A 13,768-nucleotide genomic window follows, 5' to 3' on the forward strand; every position below is an offset into this window, starting at 1 on the left:
CTATTTTTATTTCAGTATTTCATATAAAACTTCGACTGCGGCTGTAAAACATTTTCAAGAAACGGCAAAATCAAAGTAAATCGTTTTAACCATTTAAAATAAACTCCCTAAATTGTGTACAGAAAAATATTTTTTGCTTAGTTATGAATCTACGAAGCCTGTCCGTCCAATTGATCCAAGTGTATCGCCATGTTTTAACACCGTTGGCGGTAATGTCACACCTTTCCGACCTGGACTAATCCAACCATCAAAATGAAACCAATACCTGTCGTGTTTATAGAATGAACGCACAATATTGACTTACATCGTGAAATTTATCATGAAATCAATGCATATAAGTCAAAAATTAATATTCTAACATGAATTGAAATTCTTTCGTCTTCATTGCTCCGAGGGGGGGGGGGGGGGATAAGCAACGCCTTGTACGCCCCTGTTCTTTACAACCGCAACCTGATATTCTTAATATACATACTGTAAAACGAATTTGTTACTTGAACGTAAAAAGGACTTTGTTGCTCAGGTGAGTGATGTAGCCCTTAGGCATTCTGCGCTATAAAAAAAGGTAATGAGATCATTACGGGCCGCCGGAAGGCGGTCCGTTATTTGATATACATTTAGATATTGTTACTGCGTTTCTGCAGGATACTTCTTTTTTAATAAAATTAATATTATGCTTCTTTTTATGAATTAAAATAAATTTGCTTGTAAAAATATGTTTTATGCCTTTTAAAAATTATCACATATTTTTTGTTTTACTCGTAAATGAAAAATATATCATACTTAATAGACTGTCGTGCTTGGCGCGTTTTTTATCGAGACTATAATCTATTCGGAAAATTTCGGAGTTCTTCATTCAAAACAATGCATTGGGATCATTCTCTCACCAGAGGTCGTGCTACACAAGCTGTAAGCGGAGCTTGTGTAGCACGACCTCTGGTGAGAGAATGGCATCGGGATAGGTATGCGGGACATACTAAAGACCTGAAATACCAAAGACCTGAATGTCATTAAATTTTATGTAAATGGTATATTTGAATTACTATGTGCCGTGTTAAATAAAATGACTTTGTATGTGTATTTATTATATTTCCATGTAAAATGTGGTAGAAAATATCATGAAATGACATACATATCAATTATTTACGCAAAAATATGAAATAAATGAAATTTTGAATTGACTGGAAAATTTGAACTAATCCATTTTTATTTTATCATGTGGTCCAAAACTACTGCATCAAGTTTTAATTCAATACATTGGAACAACAAAAAACCAAAATAGTTTGAAATACATAATCTCCAAGAGAAAAATGATGAGTTGAACTTTGTATTAGAGTAATGTACAAATCAATGTGTTCTCTATTACTTCATACTATGGCAATGATCATACAATTACCGTTAGGAATGCTTTCATGATCAGTAACGATTCTTTATGATAATAGTAAAATGTTCAACTTCAAAACAAGCTGCTGAATTAAAATTTACCATAAAAATTAGTACAACCAACTTTTATATTCTTCTTTGTGGTGTGTTTTTATGTAAACGACCAATGATTCATACAACAATTATATTTTTGCGGCCCATTTGACGCTTACGTCAATATGATGTCTCGTTTACTTTTTAGGAAAGCAAGACACGAGACTCTAGACAATGACCACAAAAAGGAAGGTTAAGAAAAAAAAAACACCGAGAAAGGTATAGATGTCATAGTTTTCGGAAAAAAGTGAAACGTCGCAGTAAAACTTGTAGAGAACATGCACACTTTCTGTTTTTAAAATTCCGTTATGTCAAACTTGCATGTCCTACAAGAAGGGTCAAATGTCTAGAGTGCACGTTGGCTTAACGTGTCGTCCCTAATGACACCTCACCTGCTTGCAATAAAATCATTTATTATGTACTTTGTTCATCAAAGAGCCTCCGAGTCGTTAAAGTATCTTTTAATTACGCAGCTCTTCAAATAAAATAAGATGAGTATTTACTGGTTGGTTTTGGTTCTGTAAATCTACAAATATTTAATGTAACAAAATGCTAAAGACAATCAGACAATACGTTCGTTCAAATGTGAGCGTCATGAAATAAAATAAACATTTCCATTGACAAAAATACCGTCTGGTCGATCTAACTTTACGGCCAATAAACAGTGATATTGGTGTACGGGGCCATAGGAACTGCCATTGCTCTGTTTGCGATGATTGCATGTACAACTACCGCACGGCACAAAAAGTACAACTACATATATATGCATTTGTGACAGAAGTGGCAAATGTGAAGTTAGAGGAATATTATATTATATAAATAGTGCCTGTTTTGGAGGGTAAGAGTTGAAATTGACACCCCGAGAAAACCATTGTCAACCGACGCGAAGCGAAGGTTGACAATGGTTTTTGAGGGGTGTTAATTTCAACTCTTACCCTCCCAAACAGGCGGTATTCATTTTACTATACTGAATGTCTTAATTTCAAAGAAAACTTTACTGCTTTTATATAGAAATAACTTGAATTTTATGGCGAACCGTACGCGCATAATTTACGCGCATGTAACAATTCGTTGTGTTACCCGTTGCCAAGGATGTTGCTAACGCTGAGGGTAATAGAACGAATTATTAAGTGCGTCTAATCCAATCAGATTTCAGTATTTAACATGAAAGTATAATAATATGCTTTATTATACTTTCATTTTAAATACTGAAATCTGATTGGTTTAGACGCAGTTGATTATCCGTTCTATTTAGTCTTGTCCCATGATCCCCTGCTCTTCGATTGAAGAGCAGGGGATCATGGGACAAGACTACCGTTCTATTACCCTCAGCGTTAGCAACACACTTGGCAACGGGTAACACAACGAATTGTTACATGCACGTGAAGTACGCGCGTACGGTTTGCCGTAGAATTCACATTATTTCTAAATAAAAGCAGTAAAATTTTCTCTAAAATTAAGATATTCAGTATAATAAAATAAATAGTGCCTGTTTTTAGGGTAACCGTTCAAATTAACACCCCTCGAAAACATTGTCAACCTCCGCTTCGCGTCGGTTGACAATGGTTTTCTCGGGCAATTCCAACGGTTACCCTCCAAAACAGGCACTATTTTTATCATGTTGTGTGTAAAAACTGAAGATACATAGATGGGCATGGATCAAGAGGTCCGTGTCTTATTCGAAAAATAGTACAGTAATACAAGGAATGTTTTCGGTGGAGAGAAGGACCATAAATTTGGTATCTTATTGGGATACAAATCGAGAGACTGTCTTGGAAGTGTAGGAGACCATTTATCAAGAGGACTTGGAAATCTGGGTTGATTTATCTGTGTGAAATTGATTTCAAATGAAGCTGAGTTTAAGGATCATTGAGAAAGGATTAAGGTAAAATGATTGCGATGAATAACCTCAGAATAAGCTGACAAAACCTATCAGCAAAGACCGGAGAAACAACAATCTCAGTTACCCCCCCCCCCCCACCCACAAAAGACCTGATCAATAAGTGTCCAATCATTTTATAGTCCCCTTTTGCATGTTCATATGTATTTGCTTTTTAAAATGATATTTCATACAATCCTATCTGTCTACCTCACAATCAAAGACCTTTGAATCATAAAAGTGTCACCCCCTTTTTTTACTTTACTAATTACTCCACATAAAACCCACTTTCTCTTTTATATACCATTTATTGTTGAATAGTATAAATTATGTGTCAATAAAACATCCCTCTATTTTATGATATTATTAATTTATTCAAATGTATCAATTTTATAAGCCATCTATCATCCGTTTTTATCAATGAATAAAAAATGTTCATGATTTTCTCTAAACAGTAGTTTGGACTGACTTCACAGGTAGAGAGGAGTTTTTACACTACCTTAGAATGCACCTAGGTGAAATATTACATAAGATATATATAATGGCATATTTCTGTCCTATCTCAGGGTGTTGTTGACATAAAACTACAAAAAAAATCGGTTTCTCATGCATGCACTGCAAACAAGTCTACTCTAAACAAGTATCCTTAACATCAAACACATCGAATCAATCCCATACTGAATTGAAAATGAAGGTTTGGTAATATAACTCTACTTGTAATATAACTCTACTTGTAAACCCCGATGTTGGGTTTATTATGTTCTTCATGTTTCCCTAACGTTTGGAATACAATAAAGGGAACTTTCCTTCCCCGATGTCCGATTCCGGTTTTCATTATGAGCGTCCGAATACTGACCATTAGTTAATGAGCTAATCCCATACTCCAACAAATACCTCCATACATGTTCATGTGTTCGTGTATTTATAATTCTATAAACTAAATATAATCATTATTAGAGCGAAACCTCATCTATGAGTCCCCATTGGACTAGTTTTTTGTCTTGGCAATTTATAATATTTGTTTGATCGGTGTTATCCTCACCGGAGCGTGGTGTCGACCGCTTTACTACTTCTATATAAAGGTGAGGATTACGCCAAGTGATCATCTATCTTCCAGGACGTACTGTACAGAATACACCTATTGCACGTGACGCGTCCGTTTATCGTGGGATCAGGGTAGTTTGATATCTATACTGATTTACCTGTAGTAAAGGTGACCATCTGAAGGGGGAGCGAGAACACGGATCTGGAATGTCGGATTTTTACAATACTCTTAAAGGATAAATAGTCCGCAGTCAGGGAACCTAATGCAACTCCTTCAGTCTTAGCGTTCTGTAATAAGTGAAGCCCCTCCCCGGCTTATGAACAGAGATACTAAGTACTCAGGCAGTGGTTCTGGACAGTCAGGGTGCGCTCGGAGACTCTGCAAGGCCAGAATGGCAACCAGTCTAGATGACATTCGCTCCCTTAGGTTTTGGCGCGCCGTGGGTGCGGAACTTTTGGGGACCCTCATCCTGACCATGGTTGGATGCGGGTCCGTGGTAACTTGGGACGATGATGGAAAGTTGGTGCAAATCGCTCTGTGTTTCGGACTCAGTGTGGCGACCGCCGTATGGATCATTGGTCACGTGAGCGGGGGCCACATCAACCCCGCGGTGACCGTCGGGTTCTTCGTCACCAGGAGCATCAGTTTGGCGCGCGCCATCTTCTACCTGCTGAGCCAGTGTATTGGTGCCATCATTGGCGCCGCCATTCTTTACGGGCTGACCCCCGCCAGCCACCGCCACAGGGGCTCCCTGGGGCTGACCATGGTGAACCCTGAGCTGACGGGGGCCCAGGCCTTTGGAGTGGAGTTTTTCATCACCCTGATATTGGTCCTGACGGTGTTTGCGTCCTGTGACAAGAAAAGGAAGGACTTGAACGGGTCGTTCCCGCTGTCTATCGGTCTCTCTGTCACAATGTGCCATTTATTTGCAGTAAGTTTCAAGCGTTTTACATCAGTGGTACATAAATCTTATGAAGCTAAACGTAGAAATGAAACTATGTATTCTTTTCTAAAGATAAATTTTTCTATTCAAAATTATCTCCACTAGAGATTTTAAAGTATAATTATGAGATTTGTTGCAGTAGATTTTCGGAACAATTCCCATTATTCTATAAACAAAACTCACAGCATCACTCGTTAGGTGTTCGGAAATTGTTAAAAATCGAACTTGACAGATATCGGTTGACAATGAAAGTCGTACCCTGCTACCGTATATAAAGAAGAGTCCCCCTTGGTCACCGTGCCCCCGATTCTGTCTTTGATGTGATATATAAACCAGGTTATCTGTGGAGGGGGTCAACATTCAACATTCAGATTGCCCATATTTATTCATTGCTCTTAAAGTTCCAATCCAGTAGTGAAAACTGAAACAGTTTCCAAATAACTCAGATAAAGAAATAATCCAACAGGCAATTAAAGCTTGACATTTTGACATTTAGCGAGACACTTTGACACCATGATACATTATTGGGGTGGGGGGGGGGGGTGGGGGTGGGGGTGGTATTTGATATATTAATATAAAGGACCATTTCATTTGATAAACATTATATTCATGGAAATAAACATCGCAGTAAAACTTCTGTTAACTGTCCCTCTTCTTGTTCTGAAGATGTCATTGCACAAGAGGAAGTGGTGTAAATTTTTTATACAACAGAATTTTTTTTTTTACTTTCTTCCCCTCCAATTTAGAATTGCGTTTTTATCAATCAAGTGTTACAGTTACATGACAATATCTTTGTTTTGATTATTCATCTGATCGCCCACGGAGAGTTTAAGGCACATACCAAAACCCCATCCGTCACAAAACTACATAACTTAATGAACTGCAAGTTATATAAGCAATCTTAGTCTTAAAAGGATGACGGATATGATTTGATTTCGACACCTTTACGTAGAACACGTTCACTAATAGACTTACCTGGAATCCTTACATGTATAACCTGATGTTTGTTGTTTGTTTGAATTTTTTTAAAATTCTTTTTAAAAGCTATAAATATGGAAAGTTAATGATGCATGTATTTTGAAATACACGATGATAAACGTAATATTTAAAACACGTCAATTGATACTTACTAGATATTACTTTAAAATACTTTAGTTTCAGGAATGACTCAATTGAGAAAAATGTAAACATATTCTTTTGCGGCATTTTTTTCATTCTAACCCGTAAAGGTTTACAAATACATGCAGGCCTATACATTCTATATATTTTTTACACGTGCGTCGACAAAAGGGGGCAGACACTTTACATGTTAGTAGAATACCACACAGGGTATATATACAGTGCACGGTATCTCAAATATCTACCGAGATGGATTCCGACAAAAGTACAACATTTATTCGATATCTCTTATCGTTTTGTCATACGGGTTATCAGAAACCATGGGTAACTCTGGGGCGGGAGAACGAAGGTGTCCTTGCAGATACTAAGTATATATCCTCTCAGTGATTGCTATACATTTACATTCAATTCTCTCTCTCTCTCTCTCTCTATCTTCGACTATCATTTAAATCCGCTAATGAAAAAACTTTACTATTTATGAAATGTACCAAGATTGATCAAATTGCTATTCATTTGATTATATTTGTACCCGGCAGATCCAGTACACGGGCTCCAGCATGAATACTGCCAGGAGTTTTGGGCCCGCTGTCATCATGAATTACTGGGAGTACCACTGGGTAAGTCATCACATGACATCAATATAAGGATTATCTAGCTAGTAAGTCATCACGTGACATTAATATGGGGCTTATCAAACTAGTAAGTTGTCACGTGACATCTACATGGTGATCATCTAGCTAGTAAGTCAACATGCGACATCTATAAAATTATGTGGATTATCTAGCTAGTAAGTCATCATGCGACATGTGTATGGGATTAATCTAACTAGTAATTAAGTCATTATGTGACATCTATATGGGGCTTATCTAGGTAGGAAGTCATCACGTGACATCTATATGGGGCTTATCTAGCTTGTAAGTCATCACGTGACATCTATATGTGGCTTATCTAGCTAGTAAGTCATCACATGACATCTATATGGGCTTATCTAGCTAGAAAGTCATCATGTGACATCTATATCGGGCTTATCTAGCTAGTAAGTCATCATGTGACATCTACAAGGGGCTAATCTATCTAGTAAGTCATCACATGACATCTATATGGGCTTATCTATCTAGTAAGTCATCACATGACATCTATATGGGCTTATCTATCTAATAAGTCATCACATGACATCTATATGGGCTTATCTAGCTAGTAAGTCACCACGTGACATCTTTATCGGGCTTATCTTGCTAGTAAGTCATCATGCGACATCTGTACATTGTACGGCTTTTCTAGGTAGACCACTTGATAAGTCATCACGTGACATCTATATACGGCTTATTTAGCTAGACCATTGAATATGTCATCACGTCACATTTACATACAGCTTATATAGCAAGACCATGGGTAAGTGATCGTTTTAGAATGGGGACTCAAATTGAGTGACCAACTTCATATCTGGACCAAACATTAGACGGCAGAATCAGGTGAGGATTTTAGAATATTCATACTTAATCCCTTTCGCTGTAATTGTTATTGTTCTGCATGTGTTCTACAGCAAAGTACATTGAAGCGTTTAATGGGCATTTACTCCAGGAAAGTTGTTACGTAATGTTTTGACTGACCTTTGTCCAATCAAATCGTAGAAGGCGGAGTTGAGACATTACCGCTCGTGACTTAATTTGAGAGAGAGAGAAAGAGAAAGTTAACTGGTTAATGGAGTTAATTATAGATGACGCAGATGAGCGAACTATCTATCAACAATAGTTACAGCAAAGTACATTGAAGCGTTTAATAGGGGTTAACTCAAGAAAAGTTTCTACGTAATGTTTTGACTGACCTTTGTCCAATCAGATCGTAGCTGGGCGGAGTTAAGACATTGCCGCTCGTGACTTGAGAGAGAGCGAGAGAGTGAATTGAGTAAATTATAAGGGGTGCCGATGAAGAAATAATCAATATTATAAACTTGCAAACAAATTAATTAAGATCTGTATATAAAAATTACATGTATATTCTATATTGGTATAACTTTAAAGCGTTTTAAAAAACGATTGTGAAAATTTCTTTGGCCGCGCGCGTCGACAACATGTACATGGATAAGAATGACGTAGCTAACCAACTAAATTTCCTGGCATGGAGTCCGAGGATACGGGCATTAAATATTTTGAAATGCGAACGAATGATCACTTATGAACATGATGAATTTAGATGTAGTGTAAAGGAATGGCAACACAGGCGGGTGCGTAGTGGAAAAATAAAACAATGGCGGACAAATTCGTCCTAAGGTAAAGAATGTTTCACACTGAGTAACCATGAAGAAAGTTTTTATACAAAGTAAATTTGCAACCTATGTTTAATTCCAGGAAGATTCGGCAAACTTTGATTAGAATACTAACGGTAACACTTGTATCAAAAACAGTTTCTTACACATTACCTCATCCCATTATCTATATATAGATATCGTTGTTCCCTGGTTAAAGAATTTCAAAACACTTCAAAGTTTTATAAATTTATAAGATATACTAGACCTTGATTTGTCACTTTATAACTATTGTTGATAGATAGTTCGCTCATCTGCGTCATCTATAATTTACTCCATTAACCAGTTAACACACACACACTCTCTCTCCCTCTCTCTCTCTCTCTCTCTCTCTCTCTCAAATTAATTAAGTCACGAGCGGTATGTCTCAACTCCGCCTTCTACGATCTGATTGGACAAAGGTCAGTCAAAACATTACGTAACAACTTTTCTGGAGTAAATGCCTTTAATGTACTTCGCTGTATCCTATAAAGTGACAAATCACGGTCTAGTATATCTTATAAATTTATGTAACTTTGAAGTGTTTTGAAATTCTTAACGAGAGAACAACGATGTCTAGATTTAGATCAGTAATATAGCGAAGTACATTGAAGCGTTTAATTAAGGAGTTAACTCCAGAAAAGTTTCTACGTAATATTTTGACTGACTATTTTGTCCAATCAGATCGTAGCTGGGCGGAGTTAAAACATTGTCGCTCGTGACTTGAATGAGAGAGAGAGAGAGAGAGAGAGAGAGAATTGAGTAAATTATAAGTGGTGCCGATGAAGAAGTAATCATTAATTAAGAATTAATTATAAACTTGCAAACAAATTAATTAAGGTCTGTATATAAAAATTACATGTATATCCTATATTAGTATACAGCAAGTACATTAAAGCGTTTAATGGGCATTTACTCCAGAAAAGTTGTTACGTAATGTTTTGACTGACATTTGTCCAATCAGATTGTAGAAGGCGGAGTTGAGACATTACCGCTCGTGACTTAATTTGAGAGAGAAAAAGAGAGAGAGAGTTAACTGGTTAATGGAGTAAATTATAGATGACGCAGATGAGCGAACTATCTAACAATAGTTATCCTACAAAATGACAAATCACGGTCTAGTATATCTTTTAAATTTATGAAACTTTGAAGTGTTTTGAAATTCTTTAACCAGGGAACAACGATGTCTATATATAGATCAGTAATAGGATGAGGTAATGTCAAACATCGAAGACTGTACGAATGTATTTATTAAACTGTTTTAATTACAACTGTCAAGTGTTACCGTTAATATCAAATCAAAGTTTGCCGAATCTTCCTGGAATTTAACATAGGTTGTAAATTTACTTTGTATAAAAACTTTCTTCATGGTTACTCAGTGTGAAACATTCTTTACCTTAGGACGAATTTGTCCGCCATCGTTTCATTTTTCCACTAAGCATCCGCCTGCGTTGCCTTTCCTTTAGACTACATCTAAATTCATCATGTTCATAAGTGATCATTCGTTCGCATTTCAAAATATTTAATGCCCGTATCCTCGGACTCCATGCCAGGAAATTTAGTTGGTTAGCTACGTCATTATGTTGTCGACGCGCGCGGCCAAAGAAATTTTCACAGTCGTTCTTTAAAACGCTTTAAAGTTATACCAATATAGGATATACATGTAATTTTTATATACAGACCTTAATTAATTTGTTTGCAAGTTTATAACTAATGATTATTCCTTCATCGGCAACACTTACAATTTACTCAATTCTCTCTCTTTCTCTCTCTCTCTCTCTCATTCAAGTCACGAGCGGCAATGCCTTAACTCCGCCCAGCTACGATCTGATAGGACAAAGGTCAGTCAAAACACATCACGTAGAAACTTTTCTGGAGTAACCCCCTATTAAACGCTTCAATTAATGTACTTCGCTGTATTTAGAACATGTTTCTCCTCGAAGATGCAAATATAAGAGCAAAGCTGCGAGAGTGTTAACTAAAGATATTTGCAAAAAGATAGAGAGAATATTCGATGATGGAACAATTGTATCATTGAGTCAATCGTACTAAGTTCTCGGGCTTTCCTGAGTTTGAATTTTTTTTCATTTCTCTTCACCATATTCAGGATAGCATTTGTTTACGCAAGGAAAAACCTTGTTAAGCCCTTAAACATGCGTATTAAATGAGACGAGACTTTCATGTCGTTGCATCCTTGCATTTTTGACAGTAAATCAGAAACACAGCGGCGTAGATCAGTCAGAGGAAGCAATTAAATCTTTTAATTGATGCAGCGTGCGTTGATTCCATCGTTAATATAGATCTATAAAGGTGAACACGTGAATCATTCTGCCTCTGAACTGACAGTCAGTAGATAATTTGACCAAATTGCGGTGAAATAGAATTTGAGACACATTGCACAATTGTTTTTCCCTGTAGCCCATGACCGAGGCAGGGGCCTTTTATCTCCGACAAGGCCCTGAATTATTGGTTTAATAAGATAGACCAATTCCGAAAGTGCCCCTTGTTGGTCTGTAAGTAAAAGGAGAATTGAAACAGAGCAACATCACATATTCCCACGTGGTGTTTATACAAGAGGTTTGACCTTTACCTTTTGAGCACAAAAAGTTACATGATACGTTATCTGAAAGAGTAATACGGTTCCTCTTAGTAATTGATAATTAAATTCAACATCTTGGAAAAGTAAAACGCATTTCATTCTTAAACCAATAAAGGTGTCAAATATAAACATGCATTTTAAAAATATCGTTTGAAGCCCCGCATAATTTATGCAATGATATGCATCTGCATCTTTAAATTCAAAATTGATTGATATACAAAAACCTTCTTACTACGCATTTGTATTGTAACACATTGTGTGCATTTTATTCTGTCGATCAATTCCTGTGATTAATGCACCTATAATGCATTTTTGATGATTCTTTTATGTAAGGCATTGTAATTAACTCGCTTGTTGAGGTACATTAGAGGCGAGTGATGCGAGGGAAACCCTTAAAACTGCGCAGTTTACTTCTGTTAATGCATTAATTCACGAATTTTTTGTACCAGCATATCGGTACATCTTTTTTATACTTTTATTTAGTTATTTTTGCAGTTTAATGAGCCATCTTCTTATTTCAGAAAGTGTCAAGGTATCAGACAGTCACCTTGATTTTGTACTTTTTAACTTGAAACGAAGACATAAATTACATGCATCGCCATCGTATATGGTTATATAGATCAATTCTTGTAACATTACTTTATGCTTTATCAAGTAGTCTAGTCAAACATAGTGGTTTAATGACCTTAATATTGGCTTAACCAACAAATAAGACATTCCAAAGTGAGTTGAGTATACCGTGTAAACATTTTATCAGATCAATTTTTGTGACATCTATTTAAACAACGATTACATAAGTGTGTTTACAATCGTGGGCTGTCAAATCTTTCGCCCTATAAGTCCTTTGACGCTTTACTATAGTTAAGAGCTGTTAATCATAGTTTCACAATCGTAAATCTATATTTATCAGATAAAAACTATGTTTTGCTATCGCAAGTTGTTTTAAATAGCAAATGATAGTTTACACTTCTGAAACATTGATGATCGCGTAAACTATCATTTACAGAGGTAAATATTGAATCACGGCGTTTACTAAAGTTTCACATATGCCAAACTTGGTTTATCGACTGTTAACTGTAGTTTACGAACCCTAAACTATAACTAAATGTTAACTCTAGTTAAGGAACCGTAAACTATAGTTAACGATTTGTTAACAATACTCAGTTGCTTTCATCATAAAAAAACTTTATTTAACGGTTGTAAACTACAGTTTAAGTTTATTTGTTAACAAGATTTATCTGATAAATATAGATTAACATCTGTAAACAATATAAACTATAATTCACATTTGTTGACTAAAGCTAAGAGTTGTTAATCATAGTTTCACAATCGTAAATCTATATTTATCAGATAAACTATTTTTTGCAATCGCGAATAGGTGTTTTAAGTGTTAATATATATAGCTTTACACTTCTGAAACATAGGTGATCACGTTAACTATAGGGGTTTTTTTGTCCGTAAACTATTATTTTACAACCGTTAAACCTAGTTTATCGATAGTGAAATTATGATTTGCTCATTTTTGTATTTGGCCTGCCATATATATTGACACGCAGTTACCAAAGTATGATGATTCAGCTGTAATATTCAATATGTAAAGAAGAAAAAAATCAAACTTTAAAAGATGGGATGATACCCATCTTCCAATCTTTGTTGCACGGGCAGGCACATAGGGCAAAGGGAGGGGGGATAACCGACAATAAATTTGTTCAGGCAAAAAACCTGCCGTTCTCTGTATTTTGTTTATAATCTATATGTTGGTAGATATTTTGCCACACCATTGTTTCGGTATTAACATGATAATTTCTTCAGATAATACAAGAATCGTGTTGTTATATCAGGTATACTGGCTGGGACCACTGCTCGGGGGGCTGGTGGCCGGACTCCTCTATGACAACGTGTTCGCCATGAATGCCTCACTCCTGAAGGCGCGGGGGTTCCTGCTGTCGAGTCAGTACGACAATGAGAAGTTCCCGGCCAGCAAACCCAAGATCCGGGTCATTGTGGAGGAGGAGGATGAGGAGGACAGAGATCCACTCAGCAGCTCATTCGACTCCCAGAGGGATGAGCATGCGCAGAAGTCATCCGAATCTCCATAGCAACCATTCTATCAAACACTACTGCTAGATTAGCTCATAGCTTGAGATAAGTCAAATGTATACAATATATGTGCTTTTTCAAACGGTTGCATAAAAATGGAATGCGTGAAAAAACTATTTTACATTTGTTTGAAAGATATTGAGTATGCTAAAGGCATTCATTAATCTTGCGTTTAATTGTAATGTTTTCAAATGCATGGGATACTATATATGTAAACTATTAAATAAACAAAAATCTTGGTGTTTGGTATTTCGAATTGTGTTTTTTATGAGAAATATATTCATGTATTTTATATAATATAAGCCCTGAATTCTTAGATCCTGACC

The 13,768-nt window shown here is 36.2% G+C and overlaps 1 protein-coding gene across 1 annotated transcript; it reads left to right on the forward strand.

The window, feature by feature from the left end:
- Nucleotides 1–4,466: 4,466 nt before the first annotated feature.
- Nucleotides 4,467–13,691, forward strand: LOC128190586 (aquaporin-5-like). Its single transcript, XM_052862690.1, has 3 exons — nucleotides 4,467–5,328; nucleotides 6,996–7,076; nucleotides 13,184–13,691. Exons 1-3 carry the CDS (start codon nucleotides 4,714–4,716, stop codon nucleotides 13,439–13,441), a joined length of 954 nt encoding a protein of 317 aa, XP_052718650.1. The 5' UTR covers nucleotides 4,467–4,713; the 3' UTR covers nucleotides 13,442–13,691.
- The last annotated feature ends 77 nt before the right edge of the window (nucleotides 13,692–13,768 follow it).

Source organism: Crassostrea angulata, chromosome 6 (genome assembly GCF_025612915.1).
Source record: "Crassostrea angulata isolate pt1a10 chromosome 6, ASM2561291v2, whole genome shotgun sequence".
Taxonomy (NCBI): domain Eukaryota; kingdom Metazoa; phylum Mollusca; class Bivalvia; order Ostreida; family Ostreidae; genus Magallana; species Magallana angulata.